Source organism: Delphinus delphis, chromosome 17 (assembly GCF_949987515.2).
Source record: "Delphinus delphis chromosome 17, mDelDel1.2, whole genome shotgun sequence".
NCBI classification, from domain to species: Eukaryota; Metazoa; Chordata; class Mammalia; order Artiodactyla; family Delphinidae; genus Delphinus; species Delphinus delphis.
In genome coordinates this window covers 34233654-34259714 of record NC_082699.1, presented here as the reverse complement: position 1 = coordinate 34259714, position 26061 = coordinate 34233654, and the positions used below count along the sequence as shown (strand labels likewise).

Here is a 26061-nt window from a genome sequence, read left to right as displayed (position 1 = left end):
TGTGTCATCAAGGATTTTGCAAATGAAAGAAGAAGAATCTATTTAGTAACAGAAAGGGTTCAAGAGCTGATTAAGTAGGTCAGGTGGTTCTGCTGTTTGATTCAGCAGAATTCTTCCTAGAATCTGCAAATTAATATCTGGGTGACCTAGGGAAAATCACTTACACCTCCATAACCTCTCCTAATCTCAGTTTCCTCATCTATATTGTATGGATAATTGTAGTACTACGTTCCTGGTGTTTTCAGAATTAATGATATTTGCTAAAACATTTGATAATGTAAGCTTTGTACAGAGTAAGCAGTCAAAAAAATTAGCTGCTATGTTATTCTTAACCATTCCAGTTGAAAAGACCATCTCTCTGCTAATTATCTCTCTCACATTTAAATCTCTGGTCTGGTGCTCTTTCATGCTTTCCAGACAACGGCTTACTTGATATCTCCAAGTGGCTGTCCAAAGTCTTCTCAAATTTATTATATCTGAAACAGATCTCCTTATTCCATTCCCCCAAACCAAGCATTAACCAAAACCAAATCAAATCAAAACAAAATTTCTTCCTATTCTCTTTCCTATCTACTAAACTACTTAGGTTCAAAACCTAGTAGTAATCCTTAATTCTTCCCTTCCCTCATATATAATCCATCACTAAATTGTATTGGTTCTAACTCTAAAATGCATATTGAAACTATTCATCTCTCTGTCTAAACTGTCCCACTCTAGTCAAGGCTTTCTGAGGGGAGTCTCATTCTTGCCTCTCCCCTCCTCCACAATCCACTCTTCACCGAGCCATCAGTGGGCATAAATTTTTCCTTAAAACTCTTCAGCTGTTTTCCATCATGTTTAGAATAAAATTAAACTCCTAAATACACTTCACGTTCTGGACTGAATTTATCCTCCGACTATCTCATACCACCCTTCTCCATATTGCCCCCAGCTCTTCTTTTTGCCTGGAAAGCTCTTCCTCCACTCATTAGCATGGCTGGCTCATTCTCCTCCATAGTATTGCATTGTGAAGTGCCACTTGCTAAGAGATGTGTTTCCTACCACCCCGAGCAAATTAATTTTTTCCACCTCACACTCAAATTCTTTCTCACAAGACCTTGTTCATTTAATTTTTCACTCTGTTTGTAATCTGTAATTGTCTTTTGTTTGTTTGTTTGTTTGCTAGATCATTGTTTCACTCAGCCAGGAAAAAGTAATTTTTTTGAGGTAAGGTCTTCCTCAAAATGACATTACTTGTACATCGTGAAATAAGTAGCCCAGTTTCCTTGCTTTCAAAAATGCCTAATTTTGTTTAATTAGTGTCAGGACAAATACAGATATTTTTAAAAGGCTTAATTCTCCCTGTTGAAGATAGTTTCCTCCCCTCATTTTTTTTTTTTTGACTCAGAACATTTACTTTAGAAAACAGTATTGTAAACATTTTCTCGTCTCTTTCAAATGTACATAAAACGGGGGGGGGGGGCGCATCTCTTAGAAATGTAATCATCAAAGAAGACTGTGCCCCATTTCTTAGTTTCTGTGAAAGGGTCAGGGCCTAACTTGGGGGAGGGGGGACACATGGCTCCAAGTTGCAAAACTATCTTGTATCATAAGATATGAAAAGTTTATTGTTCCTTTGGAAATTAGCTAACACAGCTAACAGAGAATTAGCTAACACAGAAGTTCACCCCAATTTGACCAGGTAAGTCTAGGATGAAATATATATGACAAACAGTGCTGGCAAGTCCTCTTACTTGAGAACTAGTTATTGTTTATCTTGAGGAGGTACATGAATAGGTTGTATCTGCTTGGCTACGTAGAAGGGTAACATTTATTTTTATCTTTTAGAGAGCTGACTGTGATGCCTATCACATTGTAATTTAATGCTTATTCAATAACTAAACTTTTATTTCTCTATTTACTTTGTGGAAGAGAACTTCTGGGCAGGGAAAATATTTTGTTTTTAATTATATTTTCCCAACATCAGTAGTAAATATACTTCAAGTTTAAAGAAAAATTTAACTGTTAAGTGCTTAATAAAGTAATAGCACTATGGCAAATAAAATTTCTAGTTAACTGATTTTTTTAAATTCTAATTGTCTTTAGTGGTCATACAATACACTCAGGGCAATTTTCAGTGTTCCAACCAATTTTCTTTTCTTTTTGCATTCTTTGATGGAAAATGCCTGTGCAGGTCTAGCTCCTTGATTTCATTTGTGAATCATTAAAATAAACAAAAAGGATTCATAATATCATTAGCAAAAGTTGCTTTTGAATTAGTGACAAAATAAGCCTTCTAAGGTAGTTCTCTTTAAAGAGCATATTTACTAGTAAATAGATTAATACAGATATAGCTGACATTCTCCACATTTGCTTTCATCACAGAAATATGTTAGACAGTTGGTTTTCTTCATTTAACCCAGTGTAATTCTCTTTACACAATGACTGTGGCAAGAATGATAATATGACTTCTAATGGAGAAAAGGGAAGTAATCTAAAAGAAGTTTCATGTTGATCAATGCTCAGGAAATAGCATACTTCAGATAGACATTACTTTAGGAATAAAGTAACTGTGTTATCTCATAGTACTTTGAAATACCTTGTAGGGGAGGAAGGAAAAACTGTTCCTCCATCTTCTTAGGGTCCCTGGCTGGGTCTGAACATTAAACTGACAAGACAGTTTAACAGGAGAAAAGTATATAAATTCTACTAATTTTTTACATATACATGTGAACCTTCACAAGAGAATGAGGAAGTGAGCAAGACAGGGAGGTTTCATGCCTTTTAGACAAAAAATAAATTTGTGAAGAAGTGACAATACAAAGGGGTTTGGGTTAGGGGTAGTAAATGATGAAGAGAGATAAGGGTTAGTTTAACAATATGTGTTTGTACAGATTTCTTGGCCCTAAATTCCCTGTCTCTGGTAAGAAGCTCTTCCTTCCTCCTGATACAGAGAGGGTACATTTCACATGGGAGTTTTATGACCTGTTTTAGCAAAGAAGGGTGAGGAGGCCTTCAGAGTGACCTTCTGCTGTTTTCTCAAACTCCTTCAGCTTAAGATATTTTATATGCCAAGATGCTATATTTTAGAGTAATGTGTCCTGTACCCCATCAGCCTAAATACAGAAGGCTTTGAAGTCTGCATCTCCTGCAGGTTCAGAATCACAAACCTGGTTTTTTCCTCCAAGTACAATATTTCTGGAGGGGAAAATACTCCCTGGAATTATGCTGTCAAAGACTGAGAAGAACCTGTGATAGAGGACATTTCTTCCCTGGCAATTCTATTTACTCCTAAAACTGTTACCGATATGAAAGATGAAACATTTCTTTCTTCAAAAAGCCTTTTCCCCAAAAAGTTTGTGTATCAGGAGTGAATTTGTCTATTACGCTTAGGAACAAGATACATCTATTTATGTTTCTAAATTAATTAAACTGACTCAGGCCCTTACCTGATAGGGTTGGTGGGAATTCTGAATCTTACTCTTTCTTCAGGATCCTAAAATTTATGCCCAACCTGGCAGGCAGAATAGGGAGAATGCTCATGCTCCAAAGACCATACCTTTAACCCATGGTACTCACTGTCCTTCCTCTTGCTCTTTCTGCTATATGCTGGTGCTATTGGGTACTGGTCCTGCCTGACCTGGGCAAGCCCAACTATCCATTGCTATCCACTCTCCTGCCCCAAACCCCCATCCTGGTTCCTCTGGAGTACTGTGCTTGCAAGGGTCCAGTCTTTTCAACCCAAGAAAACTTCCCAAACCACCATCGACCCTCAGAGCAACAGGAAAGCTGCTGCTCAATTAGAGCTGCTTTAGGACTTTCATAGGCTTCTCCATATATAAAAACTATTTTAAAATGTATATTTTACAATTGCTTGTATTAGTTTTTGTTATAGTCATTTTTTTTCCTCCTAATTTTAAAAGAAATTAAATTTAAAACATTTTCATGGGCCTTAGGCTCTGAGCCTTTTGCGCTTAACAGATAAGTGGGCCAGGCTCCCAGGACTAGTTTCCACCTTCCTCCCTTAGGGTAGATTCAGCTCCATTGTTCATAATAAGCCTAAGATTCTAAACTGTTAATGCACTTCTGGGAATAGAAGAAATTTAGAATTTTGAGTCAATTAACCTTTGTAGGGGGCCTGGGTGAAATATCTCTCCTTTGTTTGTGATAAGGCTATCCCCTCAATAATAGAGAAAATTTTTCAACCTTTTATTCCCCTTACCCCTTTAAACTTTGTGCCATTCTACTAAGGGGCAGAGGTGGAAACAAGGGTGGTGGTCACCCTGCCAGTTAGAGCCTTTCTTAGTGAGTGCATCCTTTTTTTCAACACTTTGAGTGTTGTAAACTACTTGGAGAATGCCTCAGAAACAAATATGAGGGAGGGAGGGTAAGGTGAGAGAGCTCAGTGATGTTAGTGAGGGGAAGAAACTTCAAACAGGAAATGAAAAGTACTTGCAGCTATTCTGTTCATAAGTTCCCTCAGGGTTTCTGAATATCTGCAAAAAGGAATCAACCAAAGGTGATGGAAGTTGGAACTTTGGACTGGTTATCTACCATAACAAACTACCTAGGTCAGTAGTTGAATAAGAAGTGGTACAGGGCTTCCCTGGTGGCGCAGTGGTTGAGAGTCCGCCTGCCAATGCAGGGGACATGAGTTCATGCCCCGGTCTGGGAAGATCCCACATGCCACAGAGCAGCTGGGCCCATGAGCCATGGCCACTGAGCCTGCAGGTCCGGAGCCTGTGCTCCACAACGGGAGAGGCCACAGCAGTGAGAGGCCCATGTACCGCAAAAAAAAAATAAAAAATAAAATAAAATAAAAATAAGTGGTACAGTTTTCATGAATGAACAGTTTCTGGATTATTATTTTGAGGATCCTAGTTTTAAAATTTTCTAGTTGTTCCTATTTCATAGTAAATTCTAGTTTTAAAGATATATCCACTCAAATCTCTCTAAGAGTATTATTTATACTTATTTTAAAATTGTCTTCTGTTTAGCCTTTAATTTTCTTAATTTTTTTTAGATAAATTAAACTTGGGGATTCTTTATACAATTGGTACCCTTAAATTGTGAGATTTTGGTGGCCATAATGTCTTGCACCTAGATTTTATAAGCAGGGCCTGAGCAATACCATATTGTTTCTATGAAAGGAGAGGAGACATGTCTCTTTTAATATTTTAATGTACTCCTTGCCAATAAAAAAAAAGTGTGCTTACATTGAAATACACATTTATTTAGTTAGTTTTGGCTGCTTTGGGTCTTCATTGCTGTGCACGGGCTTTCTCTAGTTGCGGCGAGCGGGGGCTACTCTTCTTTGCAGTGTGCAGGCTTCTCACTGCAGTGGCTTCTCTTGTTGCGGAGCACGGGCTCTATGCGTGTGGGCTTCAGTAGTTGTGGTGATCTTGGAGAGGCAGCAATAAGTGGTGGCATGAAGTGACATCTTAATTCCCTGCCCAGGAACTGAACCTGGATAGCCTGGATGAAAACCAGAAATCCTAGCCACCACACCCCCTGGCTTTTGCCCCCAGTGAAAAATGCATTACTCACGGAGGCAAAGCTGTAGAAACAGGTACAAAGTTTATTATTAGAGACATAGCACAACACAAGTGGGAGAGCACACAAAGAAACTGTTTGTTTAGTTAAGATAGAAGCAAGGCAGAGATGCACACCCGGAGAGAAAGTGTGTGGGCATCCTCCCTAATGAGGAGGAGTGCAGCAAACAGGCGGTTAAGTCATTTATATAGGGCAGTTCTTCCCGGTCTTTGTTTACCTTTGGCCAATTATCTGGTTTCTTTTTCCACACCTGACCTACCTTAGGACCCTCCCCAACATGTGTGCGCAACATTTTTCCAAGATGGATTACAACCCAGAGGCGTATGGGATGGCCTTAGCATCACATATTATGGGGTGGTGCCCCCTCCTTTTTGGCCCCCAAGGAACTTTCCTGCATATGTGCAATGTTTCCCTTGCCCAAGGATGGGAAATGTATGACCTCTTGATCTTTGAACAGCGTTTACCCCCTCTCTGTCCCTGCCATAAAAGTGTCCAATGTCCAGTTATTTACCCTATTCCTGTTGTTGTTTCTTATATCGAAGTGCAGATCTCGAAATATAGACAGGAGTCTGGTCATAAATATGTAGTCTGGAGCCCGTTTGTCTCTTTCTTCAGGAAATGTAAACAGGGAGCTGGTAATGAATGTCCAGCCTGGAGCTCATCTTCTTCTCACCCCAGGAGGTGTGAACAGGAGGCCAGTTGTAAATGCCTAGCCTGGAGCCCATCTGTCTCTTGCCTCAGTGGCACGCAGGCTCAGTAGTTGTGGCTTGCGGGCTCTAGAGCGCAGGCTCAGTAGTTGTGGCGCATGGGCTTAGTTGCTCTGTGGCATGTGGGATCTTCCTGGACCAGGGCTTGAACCCGTGTCCCCTCCATTGGCAGGTGGATTCTTAACCACTGCACCACCAGGGAAGTCCCTAAATACACATTTTAGATTGAAAAAGCAAGCCAATACTTTTTAAAAACTAACCTGGACATAGAAATTATTTTGATTAAACTTGTAGATTTCATATTCTTTATGGTAAATAATATGTAAACACTAAAAATATTTCAATTATGTTCATTAGTGACTATATGAATGGGTGTACCTAAATAGTGATGATTAATTGAGCTTTGTCAAGTTAATGGGAGGAAGCCTGTGGCATTTTCCAGACTTTGGCCCAGAATCACTCAACATTTTAGTTAGTAAAATGAAAAGTTGATGGATAAAATTACCAAGAGCAACTTTGTGAAATTTGTGGATGAAAAGCTGGGAGATTCCAGATTTAGGAACCAAAACTATATTGAATGACTGGAACTAGGGATGAAGTTAGAAAAATTAATTTAAGAGAGATAAAGGCAAATTGTTATATATGGGCCTAAAAACCCAAGTAGAAATAAGGCAAAATAGCATAGATATAAAAAGACAAAGGATTTTTAGGTAATAGTTAGATATCAATTCAGCAATGAAATGTGACTGCTAAAAATAGGTTTTTAGTATATTAGCTATAAGGAAGAGATATCCCAACCGTTCCGGTAAGACCTAACTAGATTAGGAGCACTGTGTGCAGTTATGGGTACCATACTTTAAGAGGAATAGAGATCATGCCTCTTCTTAAATAGCCATTGAAGGAAAGAGGGATTATGTTGAAGTAGGAAAAAAAAAAAGTCATCAGGAACAGAAGTTGCTTGGAAACATATAAAGGGCTGTCATATGGAAGAGAGATTAGATTTATTCCATAATCTTAAATAACAAAATTCAACTGAGTAAATTTTAAAGATCTAATTGGTTTTATTAAATGATTCATAAGTCAGGCAGCATCTCATCTAGTGACTAGAGAGGGGCTCCAAAGGGCTACAGAAAGGGAAAGGTTTTTAAAGATAGGACAAAGAAGTCATAAACAAACAAACAAAAGGATTGTTTTGGGTGAGGTCATTTTCCTTTTGGGAACAAATAGGGTCTATGTGGCAGATTACCTCACTGGTGCTGACCAGATAATTCCATATTGACCAGTTAAGATTACATTCCTAGAGAAGGCTGAAACTGCAATTAGTTTAGGTATTAAACCCCAGTTTGTTGATGTGAGCCTGGGTCAAGTGACTCCATTTTGGGCCTGTGGTTTTCTTTTTAACAATACTGTTCCAAGGTTTGGACCAATAGATACATACAACAGGGAAATAGATTTTTAAAATCAGTGTAAGTGTTGGTGTCATCGAAAAAAAATTAATCAACAGTCAATCTAAGAAAGAAATGGATAACTTTATTCTAGTCAAGCTGAAGATTATAACCTGGGAGACAGTCTTTCAGAAAGCTCTGAGGATTGTTCTGTCCATTAGAGGTGAAAGCACAGTTATATAAGCTTTTGAGACAACAAAGTAACATACCGACAGTTTACATAGGCCAACAAGGCAAATAGTGGATCATCATGACCCCTTACAGGATTGAGAAAGGAATGTTATCTTCTAAGGAGTTACCTTGCTGGCCCCAGGAAGATATTGCTTGTTTTTGGCAAGCAGGCATTCCTGTGTCTTCTAAGGAGATCTAGTTAATGTATAATGCAGATGTACAATGCACACTGCAGAGGAGGGAGTAGTGGCTTAAAAAAGGCAGAGAGAGAATTTTATGCCAAAATTTTCTTGTCCTGCCTTAACAACAATTTTATTTCATATAGGAAAGAACTATCTGATAGAATGGTCTGGAGATGAAATACATTGCCTCGATAGGTAATAAGGTCCCCCATCATCAATGAAAGTTTTTATTCATGATACATGTGTACTTAACATCTTCACTGTAGAGGAATTTGAGGAATATGAGGCATAATTTTTCCTTTCAACCTTAGAAAATCGTTAATTCTGACACCAAACTTAAAATGATTAAGGACAAAATTGGTAACAAGAGTAGAGGCACTGTAGAATAATTTTTCAGGAAAAGGATTAGAAGGGAAGAACAGATCAAATAAAGGAATTTTATTTTTAAGGAAAATCCGGGTTTTGGGGAAAAAAAAAAGGTCCAGTGGAGAGTGACAGAAATGGCAGGAGGTAGTGTGGGAAGTAGGCTCTATGAAAGATGGGAAGTGCAATTTTAGAGAAGAAACACATTTCTGAAACTAATGAGTTGCTTGTGAGAATGGATAAACATGGAAGTCTTCTGATTCTCCTGTTCTCCCAATTGGTCCTAATTTTTCTTCATAAATTAGGAAATTAAGTATTTGACTGAGGAGGCTGAGGGTGGGCAGAGGATTAATGACAAAGGAGGGAAATATAAACCACCTCTTACTGCTTGGTACTGCTGATTCAACACCCTAATCTTTCATAATTATGCCAATTTCTTTAGTATAACTTTCAGCATAATTTAGTCTTGCATTTTGTGTTGTCCCACATCAGGTCTGCTTTTCTGCTGTCATAATTCGTTTGTCCCTTCTGAAGTTCTTCCTTAAAGGGCTGAGTTGTAGATTCTAATCCACTGATCTGATTATCATGTTTAATGTGAAGTGATCTTTCCAAAATGTAAAATATAAGTAAAATTGTTTTAGGAATTCAAGTTGGATGAAAAAGAAAGTAAAAATTTTAAGTTAAACCTCAGTTCTGAGATTACATTCTGAAGACAAGTGTGGCAATCAGACATAAGGAAAACAGATCTGTGATCCAAAGAGAAATTAGTTTATGCACAACTCTATCCTGTTTCTTTTTAAAAATTTCTTTTTATTGAAATATAGTTGATCTACAATATTGTGTTACTTTCAGGTTTACAGCAAAGTGATTCAGATATATATATATATATATATATAGATATAGATATATATCTATATATATATATATACGTTTTTGATTATTTTCCATTATAGGTTATTACAAGATATTGAATATAGTTCCCTGTGCTATACAGTAAATCCTTGTTGTTTATTTTATATATGGTATTGTGTGTCTGTTAATCCCATACTCCTAATTTATCTCTCCTCCGCTTCCCCTTTGGTAACCATAAATTTGTTTTCTATGCCTGTGAGTCTGTTTCTGTTTTGTAAATAAGTTCATTTGCAGTATTTTTTAGATTCCACTTATAAGTGATATCATATACTATTATTTATCTTCTGTCTGATTTACTTCACTTAGTATGATAATCTCTAGGTCCATCCATGTTGCTGCAAATGGCATTATTTCATTTTTTTTATAAGTAATATTTCACCATATATATGCCACATCTTCTTTATCCACTCATCTGTTGATGGACACTTATGTTGTTTCCATGTCTTGGCTATTGTAAATAGTGCTGCTATGAACATTGGGGTGCATGTATCTTTTTGATTTAGAGTTCTTGTCTTTTCCAGATATATGCCCAGGAGTGGGATTGCTGGATCATATGTAACTCTATTTTTAGTTTTTTAAGGAACCTCCATACTGTTTTCCATAGTGGCTACACCAATTTACATTCCCACCAACAGTGTAGGAGGGTTCTCTTTTTTTCCACATCCCCTCCAGCATTTATTATTTGTAGACTTTTTGATGATGACCATTCTGACCTGTGTGAGGTGGTACCTCATTGTAGTCTTGATTTGCATTTCTTTAGTAATTAGTGATGTTGTGCTTCTTTTCATGTGCCTGATGGACCTCTGTACATCTTCTTTGGCGAAATGTCTATTTAGGACTTCTGCCCCTGTTTTGATTGGGTTGTTTGTTTTTTTTATTGAGTCGTATTAGCTGTTTGCATATATTGGAAATTAAGCCCTTGTCGGTCACACAATTTGCAAATATTTTCTCCCAACCCATAGGCTTTCTCTTCGTTTTGTTTATGGTTTCCTTTGCTGTGCAAAAGCTTGTAAGTTTGATTAGGTCCCATTTGTTTCTTTTTGCTTTTATTTCTTTTGCTTTGGGAGACTGACCTAAGAAAATATTGCTACAATTTATGTCAGAGAATGTTTTGCCTATGTTCTCTTCTAGTAGTTTTACAGTGTCATGTCTTATATTTTAGTCTTTAAGCCATTTTGAGTTTATTTTTGTATATGGTTTGAGGGAGTGCTCTTACTTCATTGATTTGCATGTGGCTGTCCAGCTTTCCCAACACCACTTGCTGCAGAGACTGTCTTTTCTTCATTGTGTATTCTTGCCTCCTTTGTCAAATATTAACTGACTGTAGGCATGTGTGTTTATTCTGGGCTCTCTATTCTGTTCCATTGACCCATATGTCTGTTTTTGTGCCAACACCATGCTGTTTTGATTACTGTAGTTTTGTAGTATTGTTTGATGTGTGGAAAGGTTATGCTTTCAGCTTTGTTCTTTTTCCTCAAAATTACTTTTGCAATTCTGGTTTTTTTGTGGTTCCATATAAGTTCTAGTATAATTTGTTCTAGTTCTGTGAAAAATATCATGGGTAATTTGATAGGGATCACATTAAATCTGTATATTGCTTTGGGTAGTATGGCCATTTAAACTATATTAATTCTTCCAATCCAAGAACATGGTATATCTTTCCATTTGCTTGAATCATCTTTAATTTCCTTTATCAATGTTTTGTAGTTCTCAGTGTATAAGCCTTTCACCTCCTTGGTTAGGTTTATTCTTAGGTATTTTATTTTTTGATGAATTGTTGAGATTTTCCCCTTTCCTATAGATTCTTGCTTTTTTCTATTTAGAGAAGACCATTCAATATTTCCTTTAGGGTAGGTATAGTATTGCTTTATTTTTTGAGTTTTTGCCTCTCTGAGAAATTCTTTATGTCTCCTTCTATCCTAAATGATAATCTTGCTGGATAGAGCTTGCTGGTATTCTAGGTTGCAGATTTTTCCCTTTCAAGACTTTGAATATATTTTGCCACTTCCTTCTGGCCCACCAAGTTTCTGTAGAGAAATCAGCTGATAACCTTATGGGGGCTTCCTTGTAACTGACTCTTTGTTTTTCCCTTGCTGCCTTCAGAATCCTCTTTTTCATCTTTAACTTTTGACATTTTAATTATGATATGTCTTAGAGTAGGTCTGTTTGGGTTCATCTTGTTTGGGACGCTCTGTGCTTTCTGTATCTGAATATCTATTTCCTTTTTTAGGTTTGAGAAGTTTTCAGCCATAATTTCTTCAAATACAGTTTCGATCCCCTTTTCTCTCTGTTCTCCTTCTGGGATTCCTATTATGTATAGATTGACATGCTTTACTTATCCCATAGATCTCATATGTTGCTTTCATTTTTAAAATGTCTTTCTGCCTGCTGTTCTGATTGGGTGATTTCCCTTATCCTATCTTCCAGATCACTTACTCATTCTTCTGCATTATTTAATTTGCTGTTTATTGTCTTCAGCTCAGTTTTCATCTCAGCAATTTAGTTGTTTAATTTTGATTAACTCCTCTTTAAAGTTTCTAATTCCTTGTTACAGTGATCTGCATTTCTATTGATAGTCTTTCTTAATTCCTTCAGCATTTTTATTACCTCCTATTTGAACTTGGGATCTGGTAGACTGGAGAGGTCTGTTTCACTGTTCTTTCAGAGTATTTCTCTTGTTCCTTTAATTGGGTGTAGTTCCTCTGCTTTTTCATTTTACTTATATTGCTCTGACTCTATGAATTTAAGAGAAACAGTTATCTACTGTGGTCTTGAAGGGCTGTTTTTATGTGGGAGCAACATCTGTAGACTGTATGGGTCCAATATTTTGGTGTGAGGGCTGTTTTTAGTGTGGATGCTTGCCACATCTTTCCTCAGGGTGTGCTGGCCCTTGTCCCCTTGATAGAGGGTGTGACTGGTGTCATGGTGACCAGTGCCTGCAATGGATGTTGCGCAGGGCCTCCTCTTTTCTTTGTGGTTGTCACAAACCTGTTGGGGGCAGTGTCTGCTCCCCAGTTGTTGGAGTAGAAGCCTCCAGATACAGTTCTAGGCTATGGTGTGATGTAGACAGGACTGCAGGGCTCCCTCTGGGAAAGGAGCTGCTGTGTGTTCTCTCCAGGAGCTGTTTGCTAGTAAGTGTGACACTGTGATGCCACCTGCCACCTGGTGTGCATGCCAACAAAGATCACCATTACTGGCACTGTCGTCCATGGCCACCTCCACTAGGGGAGTGTCAGTAATTGGCTTGGAGGTTCTTTAGGCAGGCATGTGCACTCACAGAGCCACTGGCATGAAAACCTGCAGAAGCAGGTCCCTGTGCCCACTGTGGGAGTGCCAGTAATCAGCTCAGATTTCAGCCTGCCTCCATGTGTTCACACCCACAAAGTTGGCAAAACCTGCTGTGACTGGCACCCTGCTTCACTGTGAGCAAGCTAATGAGGCTGCTATGGTGAACCCACACCCCACCCCTCCCTTCCTGTGTTGACAACGGGGCTCCTATAGCAGACCTATGCTCTGTTCTGTGCACAACCCAGGTTGCAGCTGGGCCACACTCCAGGCCCTTAGGCTGTTTCTGTGCAGCCAAACTGAGTACCCTCCCTGGGTCTGTCTGAAGCCTGAATATCAGCACTGATTAGCTGTGCACGTCAGCAGGCGTGCCTCTGAGGCAGGGAAGTGTGGCAATGTGTCATGGACTGTCTGTGCTGGTCTCTCTTTATCTTGCGGGGCTGTAAGCCAGCTTCTGCACTCTCCTCCTGAGCTTCTGAAGCTCCCTATCTGTCCTACCAGACTTCCCAGCCAGTGAAGGAAGTTCCCAGGGTGAGGGAATCTTTCTTCTTTCACAGTTCCCTCTCAGGTCTCATCCTGATTCCTCTTCCTCTCCCGTTTTCCTTCATTCTGCCTGGTTATGTGGCAGTCTTACTTGTAGCTTAGGTTGTATGAGATTTTCTGCAAGCTTTCAGTAGTTATTCTGTGAGAATTGTTCCACATGTAGATGTATTTTTAATGTATTTGTGGAAGGAGGCAAGTTCCATATCACTCTACTCTGCCATCTTGATCCCCTCCTCTATGTGTTTCTTAAAACAAACTATAGCATGCATAATGGTCTGGAGAGTTTGTTAAAACAGATTCCTGAACTCACCACCAGAGATTGATTCAAAAGGTCTGGTAGGGGTCATGAGTTTGCATTTCTAACAAGCTCCAGGTGATGCTAATGCAGCTGCTCTGTGGACTACTCATCTGGGTAGCACTGCCTTAACATACAGTGAAAAGAATGCATTAGCATTACCTGTTACTATCTAGTTAAAAAGTAGATTATTATAAAAGTTTAGGCCCCTTCTTAGAGTGATTGAATCTTAGTCATTTTCTTATTAATTCTATTGTTCACATTCATGTATACCACCTATAATTTAGTACTTCCTATTGTCTTTTTATTTGAATATTATAAAATGAAAATTTTATATATTATAAGTAGAAAACCAGTGCCACTTGTTATATGTAATTTTCAAATGAAATATTATTTTAAAAATTATAAAAATTCCTACTATTTTTCCTGAAGCCTAGTCTTTTTCTTAACAATAAAGGATGATAGCACAACTGTAACATTCTGCTTTACTTAACTAGATAACTCAATAAAGAATTACAAAGAACTTCCTTTGTGACTCAAATGTTAATTTAGTGCTGTTTGTCTGGATACTACCTGAAACAATCCCATCTACTACCAGCTGTATTCACATTAAATCCTGGGAAATGTGATTTCAAGGAAACATCTTCCTCCTCCCTTCTCCAGCTTTCATTCCAATGAACAATTCATTAAAGAGATAGTTAGAAACTGTCTACGCCAGGCCCTGTTCTATACTGACAGGTCATACTCAGAATACCTTGTGGCACCTTCCCCTAAACATCACTGTATCGATTACTGGTATAATGAACATTGGTTGCTGAGACTGTAACAATTCTACTAATGGCTGAGAGCTCATCGTAGATTCATCTTGATCCTTGTCATCATCTTCATCATTGTACATTGTTATTTGTGCAGAAAAATTTGCAGAGCTGCAATGACGGATGACTGCATCTGTGCCTCCCTAAGTTATGGAAGAAAGTGGCTGGTATGCACAGAGCCATAAGCATACAGACTGATTGGAAATCTTGAGTTTTTAGATCTACACAGAAAATGAAATAAAAAGGGCAAAGTTCACTTTATCAATCCAGATACCACATCATCAAATGATAAAAGTCTATTTGAAACCATCAGATTCAAAATTCTTACAAAATTGTATACAGAAACGGGTAAAGCCTCCAAAAGATTTTTCCTCCCATTTCCCAAATTAAATCTTTATCCAAACACTTTAAAAAATAAGATATAATAAAATATAACTCACAAGCTTAGTTTCCAACTTTCCCTAGTAATTTCCATATTTCTCAAAGACACAGTAATGAGGCACCACAGGTCCAGCTCCAAAATGGAGATTAAAATACTTATTTTAATAAAATATTTAATTGTCTCAATGCCATCTAGTCATTTTACTCATTTTTTTCTTTTTTCAAACTGTGGGTCATACTGTATATCCCAACTTGAAAACTTGTACTTTCAAATTTATCTTGTATCACACTTTTTGCTGACACTGCTAATAAACATTTTCAGAAAAGGGCTATTATTACTTGTAAGTTTTCACATTAGTGACATAACACACTAAACAAAAAAAGAACTCACACTGTATATTATTGGTATGAAAGAGTTAAGAAAATGAAAAAAGCATCCCTGATAATATTATGTGGCAATTACAATGAATGAATTAAGCTTATATGTGATCTGGAAGGCTGCACATTATGTACTATTAAGCGCAAAAATCAGGTTGCAGTGTGATGTGTTATAAGGATGATAATATTAAGAAAAGATCCATCCCCAAATGGGCATATATTTATTTTTTTAACCTTAATTTTTTTAAATTGAAGTATAGTTGACTTACAATGTTGTGTTCATTTCTGCTGTACAGCAAAGTGACTCAGTCATACATATATATATACATATATTCTCTTTTTTAAATATTCTTTTCCATTATGGTTTATCATAGGATATGTTTTTTTCTTTTTAACATCTTTATTGGAGTATAATTGTTTTACAATGGTGTGTTAGTTTCTGCTGTATAACAAAGTGAATCATCTATATATACAATTATCCGGATTTCTCCTCCCACTTGCATCTCCTTCCCACTCTCCCTATCCCACCCCTCTAGGTGGACACAAAGCACCGAGCTGATCTCCCTCTGCCATGTGGCTGCTTCTCACTACCTATTTATTTTACATTTGTGAGTATATATAAGTCCATGCCACTTTCTCACTTTGTCCCAGCTTACCCTTCACCCTCCTGTGTTCTCAAGTCCATTCTCTACATCTGTCTCTTTATTCCTGTCTTCCCCTAGGTTTTTTAGAACCCCCCCTTTTTTTTGGATTTTATATATATGTGTTAGCATACGGTATTTGTTTTTCACTTTCTGATTTACTTCACTCTGTATGACAGTCTCTAGGTCCACCCACCACACTGCAAATAACTCAATTTCGTTTCTTTTTATGGCTGAGTAATATTCCATTGTATATATGTGCCACATCTTCTTTATCCATTCAACTGTTGATGGACACTTAGATTGCTTCCATGTCCTGGCTATTGTATATAGTGATGCAATAAACATTGTGGTACATGACTCTTTTTGAATTATGGTTTTCTCAGTGCTTAGAACCAGTAGTGGGATTGCTGGGTCATATGGTAGTTCTATTTTTAGTTTTTAAAGGAACCTCCATACTATTGTCCATCGTGGCTGTATGAATATACATTTCCACCAACAGTGCAAGAGGGTTCCCATTTCTCCACACCCTCTCCAGCAGTTACGGTTTGTAGATTTTTTGATGATGGCCATTCTGATTGGTGTGAGGTGATACCTCATTATAATTTTGATTTGCATGTCTCTAATGATTAGTGATGTTGAGCATCCTTTCATGTGTTTGTTGGCAATCTGTATATCTTCTTTGGAGAAATGTCTATTTAGGTCTTCTGACTATTTTTGGATTGGGTTGTTTGTTTTTTTGATATTGAGCTGCATGAGCTGCGTGTATATTTTGGAGATTAACCCTTTGTCAGTTGCTTCATTTGCAAATATTTTTTCCCATTCTAAGGGTTGCCTTTTTGTCTTGTTTATGGTTTTATTTGCTGTGCTAAACCTTTCAAGTTTCATTAGGTTCCGTTTATTTTTGTTTTTATTTCCATTACTCTAGGACGTGGGTCAAAAAGGATCTTGCTGTGATTTATGTCATAGCGTGTTCTGCCTATGTTTTCCTCTAAGAGTTTTTTAGTGTCTGGCCTTACATTTACATCTTTATTCCATTTTGAGTTTATATTTATGTATGGTGTTAGGAAGTGTTCTAATTTCATTCTTTTACATGTAGTTGTTCAGTTTTCCCAGCACCACTTACTGAAGAAGCTGTCTTTTCTCCATTATATATTCTTGCCTCCTTAATCAAAGATAAGGTGACCATATGTGTGTGGGTTTATCTCTGGGCTTTCTATCCTGTTCCATTGATCTATCTTTCTGTTTTTGTGCCAGTACCATATTGTCTTGATTACTGTAGCTTTGTAATATAGTCTGAAGTCAGGGAGTCTGATTCCTCCAGCTCCATTTTTCTTTCTCAAGATTGCTTTGGCTGTTCGGGGTCTTTAGTGTTTCCATACAAATTGTGAATTCTTTTGTTCTGTTTCTGTGAAAAATGCCATTGGTAGTTTGATAGGGATTGCACTGAATTGGTAGATTGCTTTGGGTAGTAGAGTCATTTTCACCATGTTGGTTCCTCCAATCCAAGAACATGGTATATCTCTGCATCTGTCTGTATCTTTAATTTCTTTCATCAGTGTATTATAGTTTTCTGCATGCAGGTCTTTTGTCTCCCTAGGTAGGTTTATTCCTAGGTATTTTGTTGTTGTTGTTGTTGCAATGGTAAAAGGGAGTGTTTCATTAATTCCTCTTTGAGATTTTTCATCATTAGTGAATAGGAATGCAAGAGATTTCTGTGCATTAATTTTGTATCCTGCTACTTTATCAAATTCAGTGATAAGCTCTAGTAGTTTTCTGGTAACATCTTTAGGATTCTCTATGTATAGTATCATGTCATCTGCAAACAGTGACAGCTTTACTTCTTCTTTTCTGATTTGGATTCCTTTTATCTCTTTTTCTTCTCTGATTGCTGTGGCAAAAACTTCCAAAACTATGTGGAATAATAGTGTTGAGAGTGGGCCACTCGTTTTGCTCCTGATCTTATAGGAAACGGTTTCAGTTTTTCATCAGTGAGAATGATGCTGGCTGTGGGTTTGTCATATATGGCCTTTATTACATTAAGGTGGATTCCCTCTATGCATACATTCTGGAGGGTTTTTATCATAAATGGGTGTCAACTTTTGTTGAAAGCTTTTTCTGCATCGATTGATTTCATCATATTGTTTTTATCCTTCAGTTTGTTAACTGTAATGCTGTATGACACAGATTGATTTGCATATATTGAAGATTCCTTGCTTTTCTGGGATAAACCCCACTTGATCATGGTTTATGATTCCTGTAATGTGCTGTTGGATTCTGTTTGCTAGTATTAGGTTGAGGATTTTTGCATCTATGTTCATCAGTTATATTGGCCTGTAGTTTTCTTCTGATGTGACATGTTTGTCTGGTTTTGGTATCAGGCTGATGCTGGCCTTGTAGAATGAGTTTGGGACTGTTCCTCCCTCTGCTATATTTTGGAAGAGACACGTGAAAAGGATACGTGCTAGCTCTTCTGTAAATCTTTGATAGAATTCGCCTGTGAAGCCATCTGGTCCTGGGCTTTTGTATGTTGGAAGATTTTTAATCACAGTCTCAATTTTAGTGCTTGTGATTGCTCTGTTTATATTTTCTATTTCTTCCTGGCTTAGTCTCAGAAGGTTGTGCTTTTCTAAGAATTTGTCCATTTCTTCCAGGCTGCCCATTTTATTGGCAGGTAGTTGCCTGTAGTAATCTCTCACGATTATTTGTATTTCTGCAGTGTCTGTTGTCACTTCTCCTTTTTCATTTCTAATTCTATTGATTTGAGTCTTCTCCCTTTTTTTCTTGATGAGTCTGGCTAATGCTTTATCAATTTTGTTTTTCTTCTCAAAGAACCAGCTTTTAGTTTTCATGGTCTCTGCTATCGCTTCCTTCATTTCCTATTCATTTATTTATTTATTGGGTTCTTCTTTCTCTACTTGCTTTAGGTGTAAGGTTAGGTTATTTTAGATTTTTCATGTTTCTTGAGGTAGGATTGTATTGCTATAAACTCCCTTCTTAGAACTGCTTTGGCTGCATCCCATAGATTTTGGGTCACCATGTGTTCATTACCATTTGTTTCTAGGTATTTTTTGATTTCCTCTTGGATTTCTTCAGTGACCTCTTGGTTATTTAGTAGTATATTGTTTTGCCTCCATGTGTTTGTATTTTTTTTTTTTTTTTTTTTTGGTGGTACGTGGGCCTCTCACTGCTGTGGCCTCTCCCGCTGCAGAGCACAGGCTCCGGACGTACAGGCCCAGCGGCCATGGATCACTGGCACAGCCGCTCCGTGGCACGTGGGATCCTCCCAGACTGGGGCACGAACCTGCGTCCCCTGAATCGGGAAGCGGACTCCCAACCACTGCGGCACCAGGGAAGCCCATTTGTATTTTTTACAGATTTTCTCCTGTAGTTGATATCTAGTCTCATAGCATTGTGGTCGGAAAAGATACTTGATATGAGTTCAACTTTCTTATATTTACCAAGGCTTGATTTGTGACCTAAGATATGATCTATCCTGGAGAATGTTGCATGAGCACTTGAGAAGAAAGTGTATTCTGTTGTTTATGGATAGAATGTCCTATAAAAGTCAATTAAGTCCATCTTGCTTAATGTATCATTTAAAGCTTGTGTTTCCTTATTTATTTTCATTTTGGATGATCTATTGGTGAAAGTGGGGTGTTAAAGTCCCCTACTCTGATTGTGTTACTTTCGATTTCCCCTTTTATGGTTAGCATTTGCCTTATGTATTGAGGTCCTCCTATGTTGGATGCATAAATATTCACAATTGTTATATCTTCTTCTTGGGTTGATCCCTTTTTCATCATGTAGGGTCCTTCTTTGTCTCTTGTGATACTCTATTTTGAAGTCTATTTTGTCTGATGTGAGAATTGCTACTCCAGCTTTCTTTTATTTCCATTTGCATGGAATACCTTTTTCCACCTCCTCACGTTCACTCTGTATATGTCCCTAGGTCTGAAGTGAGTCTCTTGTAGATAGCCTATATACGGGTCTTCTTTTTGTATACATTCAGCCAGTCTATGTCTTTTGGTGGGACCATTTAATTCATTTATATTTAAGGCAGTTATTGATATGTATGTTCCTATAACCATTTTCTTATTGTCTTGGGTTTGTTATTGTAGCTCTTTTCCTTCTCTTGTGTTTACTGCCTAGAAAAGTTCCTTTAGCATTTGTTGTAAAGCTGGTTCGGTGGTGCTGAATTCTCTTAGCTTTTGCTTCTCTGTAAAGGTGTTAATATCTCTGTTTTATCTGAATGAGATCCTTGCTGGGTAGAGTAATCTTGGTTGTAGGTTTTTCCCTTTCATCACTTTAATTATGTCCTGCCACTCCCTTCTAGCTTGCAGAGATTCTGCTGAAAGATAAGCTGTTAACCTTATGGGGATTCTCTTGCATGTTATTTGTTGGTTTTCCCTTGCTGCTTTTAATATTTGTCCTTTGTATTTAATTTTTGATAGTTTGATTTTTATGTGTCTTGGAGTGTTTCTCCTTGGATTTATCCTGTATGGGACTCACTGCATTCTGGACTTAAGATTGACTATTTCCTTTCCCACATTAGGGAAGTTTTCAACTATAATCTCTTCAAATAATTTCTAAATCCCTTTTTTTAATCTCTTTTTCTTCTTCTGGGATCCCTATAATTCAAATGTTAGTGCATCTAATGTTGTCCCAGAGGGCTCTGAGACTGTCCTCAATTCTTTTTATTCTTTTTTCTTTATTCTGCTCTGCAGTAGTTATTTCCACTATTTTGTCTTCCAGGTCACTTATCTGTTCTTCTGCCTCAGTTATTCTGCTATTGATTCCTTCTAGAGAATTGTTAATTTTATTTATTTTTGTTCATCAGTGTTTGTCTGCTCTTTAGTTCTTCTAGGTCCTTGTTAAATGTTTCTTGTATTTTCTCCATTCTATTTCCAAGATTTTGGATCACCTTTACTATCATCACTCTGAATTCTTTTTACAGTAGGCTGCCTGTTTCCTCTTCAGTTGTTTGGTGTGGTGCGTTTTTACCTTGCTCCTTCTTCTGTTTATTTCTCTGTCTTCTTATTTTGCTTAACTTACTGTGTTTGGGGTCTCCTTTTCACAGACTGCAGGTTCATAGTTCTCGTTGCTTCTGTTTCTTCTCCCAGAAGCTAAGGTTGGTTCAGTGGGTTGTGTAGGCTTCCTGCTGGAGGGGACTAGTGCCTGTGTTCTGGTGGATGAGACTGGATCTTTGGTGGGCAGGACTGCATCCAGAGGTGTGTTTTGGGGTGTCTGTGAACTATGATTTTAGGCAGCCTCTCTACTTATGGGTGGGCTTGTGTTCTTGTCTTGCTAGTTGTTTGGAATAGGGTGTGCACCACTGTAGCTTGCTGGTTGTTGAGTGGAGCTGGGTCTTAGCATTGCGATGGAGATCTCTGTGAGAGCTTTTGCCATTTGATATGACGTGGGGCTGGGAGGCCTCTGGTGGGCCAATGTCCTGAACTCAGCTCTCCCATCTCAGAGGCTCAGGCCTGACACCTGGGCAGAGACCAAGACCCTGTCAGCCACTTGACGCAGAAGAAAAGGGAGAATAAAAAATAAATAAATAAAATAATTAGAAAAAATTAAAAAAAAAATTTTTTTTAATAAAAAAGTAATAAAAAAAAGGAAGAACCAAGCCAAAAGACAAATCCACCAATGATAAAAGCTCTAAAAACTATTCAAAAAAAACTAAAAAAAAAAAACCCCAAAAATGGACAGACAGAACCCTAGGACAAATGGTAAAAGTAAAGGTATACAGACAAAAATCACACAAAGAAGCATACACATACACACTCACAAAAAGAGAAAAACAAAAAATATATATATATATCAAAAGGAAGAGAGCAACCAAATCAATAAACAAATCTACCAATGATAATAAGCTCTAACTACTAACCTAAAATAAACATAAAACCAGAAACAAATTAGATGCAGAAAGCAAACACCACCTCTACAGTTGCTCCCAAAGTCCTCCGTCTCAATTTTGGGATGATTTGTTGTCTGTTGAGGTATTCCACAGATGCAGGGTACATCAAGTTGATTATGGAGATTTAATTCACTGCTCCTGAGGCTGCTGGGACAGATTTCCCTTTCTCTTCTTTGCACAGCTCCTGAGGTTCAGCTTTGGATTTGGCCCCACCTCTGCGTGTAGGTCACCTGAGGGCGTCTGTTCCCCGCCCAGACAGGGAGGGGTTAAAGGAGCAGCTGATTAGGGGTCTGTGGCTCACTCAGGCCAGGAGGGAGGGATGGGTACGGAAAGCAGGGCGAGCCTGACTGGCAGAGGTTGGTGTGATGTTGCAACAGCCTGAGGTGCACCGTGTGTTCTCCCGGGGAATTTGTCCCTGGATCATGGGACCCTGTCAGTGGCAGTCTGCATAGGCTCCAGGAGGGGAGGTGTGGATAGTGACCTGTGCTGGCACACAGGCTTCTTGGTGGCTGCAGCAGCAACCTTAGTGTCTCATGCCTGCCTTTGGTGTCCGCACTGGTAGCCGTGGCTCGCGCCTGTCTCTGGAGCTCGTTTAGACAATGCTCTGAATCCTCTCTCCTTGCGCACCTTGAAACAATGGTCTCTTGCCTCTTAGGCAGGTCCAGACTTTTTCCCGGACTCCCTCCCAGATAGTTGTGGATCACTAGCCCCCTTCAGGCTGTGCTCACACAAGCAACCCCAGTCCTCTCCCTGGGATCTAACCTCCGAAGGCTGAGCCTCAGCTCCCAGCCCCCACCCGCCCTGGCAGGTGAGCAGACAAGCCTCTCTGGCTGGTGAGTGCTGGTAGGCACTGATCCTCTGTGTGGGAATATCTCCACTTTGCCCTCTACACTCCCGCTGCTGTGCTCTCTTCCATGGCCCTGAAGCTTCCCCACTGCCCACCCCCCATCTCCACCAGTGAAGGAGCTTCCTAGTGTGTGGAAACGTTTCCTCCTTCTCAGCTCCCTCCCGGAGGGGAAGGTCCTGTCCCTATTCTTTTGTCTCTGTTTTTCCTTTTTCCCTACCCAGGTACGTGGGGAGTTTCTTGCCTTTTGGGAAGTCTGAGGTCTTCCACCAGTGTTCAGTAGGTGTTCCGCAGGAGTTGTTCCACACGTAGATGTATTTTTTTTTTCTTTTTTTTTGCGGTACACGGGGCTCTCACTGTTGTGGCCTCTCCCGTTGCAGAGCACAGGCTCCGGACGCACAGGCTCAGCGGCCATGGCTCACGGGCCCAGCCACTCCGCGGCATGTGAGATCTTCCCGGACCGGGGCACGAACCCGTGTCCCCTGCATCGGCAGGCAGACTCTCAACCACTGCGCCACCAGGGAAGTCCTGTAGATGTATTTTTGATGTATTTGTGGGGAGGAAGGTGATCTCCATGTCTTACTCCTCCGCCATCTTGAAAGTCCCCCCCAGGCATATACTTTAAGTATGAGCAGGAAGAAAGGGATAGAACGATACACATCATGCTGTTAACTTTGGTTGTTACCTTGATTGTTACTTGAGGCTAGGAATAGAAGTAGAAACACATGTTGAAGGATTAATTTTTTCTTTATACACTTTGTATTGCTTATCTTTGAAACAATTTTCTAAAGAACTCAATAAATAACATTTAAAAGTTTCTTTGATTTAAGTCTTCAGAAAGTCAAGCATCTTAAACAATAAATAATCCACAAAGAAAGTATATGTGAAAATGGGACACTGTTTTGTACAATAAAAATATAATTATTACATTGAAAAAATAGTTTCAATTAACCAAAGAGACAAAAAGAATTGAACTATGCAGCAAAAATCAAACTTTCTACTGTATTAATTTAAAAAATAATGTCATGGAAGGAGACTAATATTTATCTGAAGAAGAAACTTCATTAAACTTTCTAATATTCATATGAATCTCATAAAAACATTATCAAGGCAAAAGAAATATAAAATACCCTTTTATGCATTGACTTTTCTTCTTGAAAAAGAGTTACTTATAGGTTTTTATTGTGGAATAAATTTAAAGATGAAGATTGAGAAACCACAAGTATTTCTGGGTAAGGTTGAAGACCCATTTGCTTGTTATCTTTCAATTTTTGTACTATAACTTTGGCAAATTCTTCTCCTTGGATGTCACTAGTATCCAATAATTGTCTGACTTTTGAGGTCCTTGTAGGTTTGGTACTAATGAGTTCATAGTCCTCCTTCATGATCAAATCCCTGGACAGGAGGGCATCTAGAGATTGGTTAAGGCAGGCTTCAGTCATTTGGTTCACAATATCTTCCCTTTTACTCTGGATCCACTGTTGGGTTATACCAGGCTGAAATTGCTCTGTAGAAAAGCAAGGGATGACAAGTAAGAAGGTGGGGACAGATATATAGCTATGAGTAAAATTAGATGAAAAACAAAATAATAAGGCATAAAACCTAATTTTGCTGTGATTGTTCTCATATGGAACACCAGTATTTTGAGGGATGCTATTTATTTTCAGGAAACATTCAGATATTTGGGTTATCTCTTCCCTTTCCCTCCAAGAAAAAGCACTGCATTTTTTTTTTTTTTTTTTTTTTTTTTGCCATACGCAGGCCTCTCACTGTTGTGGCCTCTCCCATTGCAGAGCACAGGCTCCGGACACGCAGGCTCAGTGGCCATGGCTCATGGGCCCAGCCGCTCTGCGGCATGTGGGATCTTCCCGGACCGGGGCACAAACCTGTGTCCCCTGCATTGGCAGGTGGACTCTCAACCACTGCGCCACCAGGGAAGCCCAAAGCACTGCATTTTTATACACTATAATTCATGGGGGCAAATGTCACTTTTTCTCAGATTTTTTTAAAAAACATAAAGAATACCTGCATATTTGATAAATAAACAAAAATATATTTACCTTTAGTAACATATTGTCACACCTCCTCTTAGCAATCCCTCCCTAGATAGATGTTCATGGAATACTATTTTGGCCTATTATTACATATCAACACTCATGTCTTTGGGGATTGGAAGTGCTTTCCTACTTATGGTATGTATATAGCATACTGAAGAAATAGAGACAAATAAAACATCATATAGCAAATCTACCGAACATATGGTTGTGAGATAAATGGCATCATTTACAAAGTGTCTCATAGTACATATTTACCTGAATTTCCCTCCGCTGAGAGTGGATTTATTATTGCTAAGGAGCATGGAGCAGCCCTGTGATCACAGAATGTTGCTCTTTGAGCCACAGAAATGTTACTGTCACAACTGTGATTTACTGGACATTGACGCATCACAGAAAAGTCTTGAGTTTTTCCTATAAAACACAACATCTGCATTAGGGGTAGAATATTCCTTAGCTATTTCTATTAGCTAAAATATGAACATCCGGGTCATAGAGAGGGTAGTATTCAGTGGCTCTTAATTTTTCACTGCATAAGCTGGTTCATAAACCTAATTCCACAAGTAAATATTTTTTAGATAAAAAAGGTTAATGCTTAATGTTTTTACCATATTTCCGTCTGTCCTATGTAAATTATAAATCATAGAATTTTACTTCTTCATGTGGTACCATATTTTTTCCTTCTGTGTCATCTTCCTCCTTCTGCACTTCAAATGTGTCCTCTAAATTACATATGATGTGTCTTTCTACACTCTCCTTTGGTAAACTTATTCAACCTCAGGGCCTCAATTGTCACCTCCCTTCCCAAATCCATGTAATTAAATTTTCTGTCTTCAGTGAACCCTACATTTTCAACAGCTCAAATTAAAAAAAAAAAAAAAAAAAATTAAAAACTTAATTATTCATCTTAACTTTAAAACCTGTTTCACTTCCTATTTCTGTTAATAGCATCAATGTTCTTCCAGCTAAACTTGTTCAGCTTTATCTTTTTTTCTCTCTTCCTTCCTACAAGTGAAAAGTGTGTCCTCTGTAACATCTCTCACACTATTCTCTCCTTCACACTCTGGAGCAGGTATCATAATCTCTCACCTGTAGTACAATAGTAGACCAATAGTCTCCTAACTGGTCTCCCCACCTTGAATCTCCTTTTCCCTTCCAAAATATCCTACATATTCCAGCCAGGATAAATATTCCTAAAGCAAAAAATTTTATCATGTCACACCCTTGCTCAAAAATCTGCAGTAATTGTTCCCTACCCAAGCAAAAGAGCTGAATGGCTTAGCCTAGTATTAGAATTCATCATGATATGAGCCTGAATGGCTTAGCCTAGTATTAGAATTCATCATGATATGACTCCACCCTCCTGATCTTTCATTCACCCTCTTCACCAGCTAAACCCAACTACTCACTGTTCTCTGTTTTCTTGCTTCTTTGCCTCTATGCTGTTCCTTTTGCCTGGAATGCCCATCCTTTATAACTATAGGTCCAACCTTCAGCCAGAAATAATTTCTTCATGATGATAACATGGTGTAGTAGTGACATGAAAATACTTATCAAAAAGACCTGGTTTCGAATCTTGGATTTGCCAGC

At 38.5% G+C, this 26061-nt stretch overlaps 1 protein-coding gene and 1 long non-coding RNA gene across 6 annotated transcripts in view; one reads left to right on the top strand and one right to left on the bottom strand.

Annotated features, from left to right (window-relative positions):
• LOC132413116 (uncharacterized) overlaps nt 1-26061 on the top strand; it is a 105271-nt gene that overhangs the window by 61134 nt on the left and 18076 nt on the right. The gene's annotated exons all lie outside the window — the stretch shown is intronic.
• The window catches only part of RIPK2 (receptor interacting serine/threonine kinase 2), a 30681-nt gene continuing 27773 nt past the window's right edge, over nt 23154-26061 (bottom strand). For all 5 annotated transcript variants that reach the window (XM_059994863.1, XM_059994865.1, XM_059994864.1 and 2 more), the window contains 2 exons: nt 24730-24885; nt 23154-23924 (listed from right to left, as the gene is read on the bottom strand). In XM_059994863.1, the coding sequence (XP_059850846.1) occupies nt 23587-23924; nt 24730-24885 (494 nt within the window). In that variant the 3' untranslated portion in view covers nt 23154-23586. The remainder of the gene's footprint in view (nt 23925-24729; nt 24886-26061) is intronic.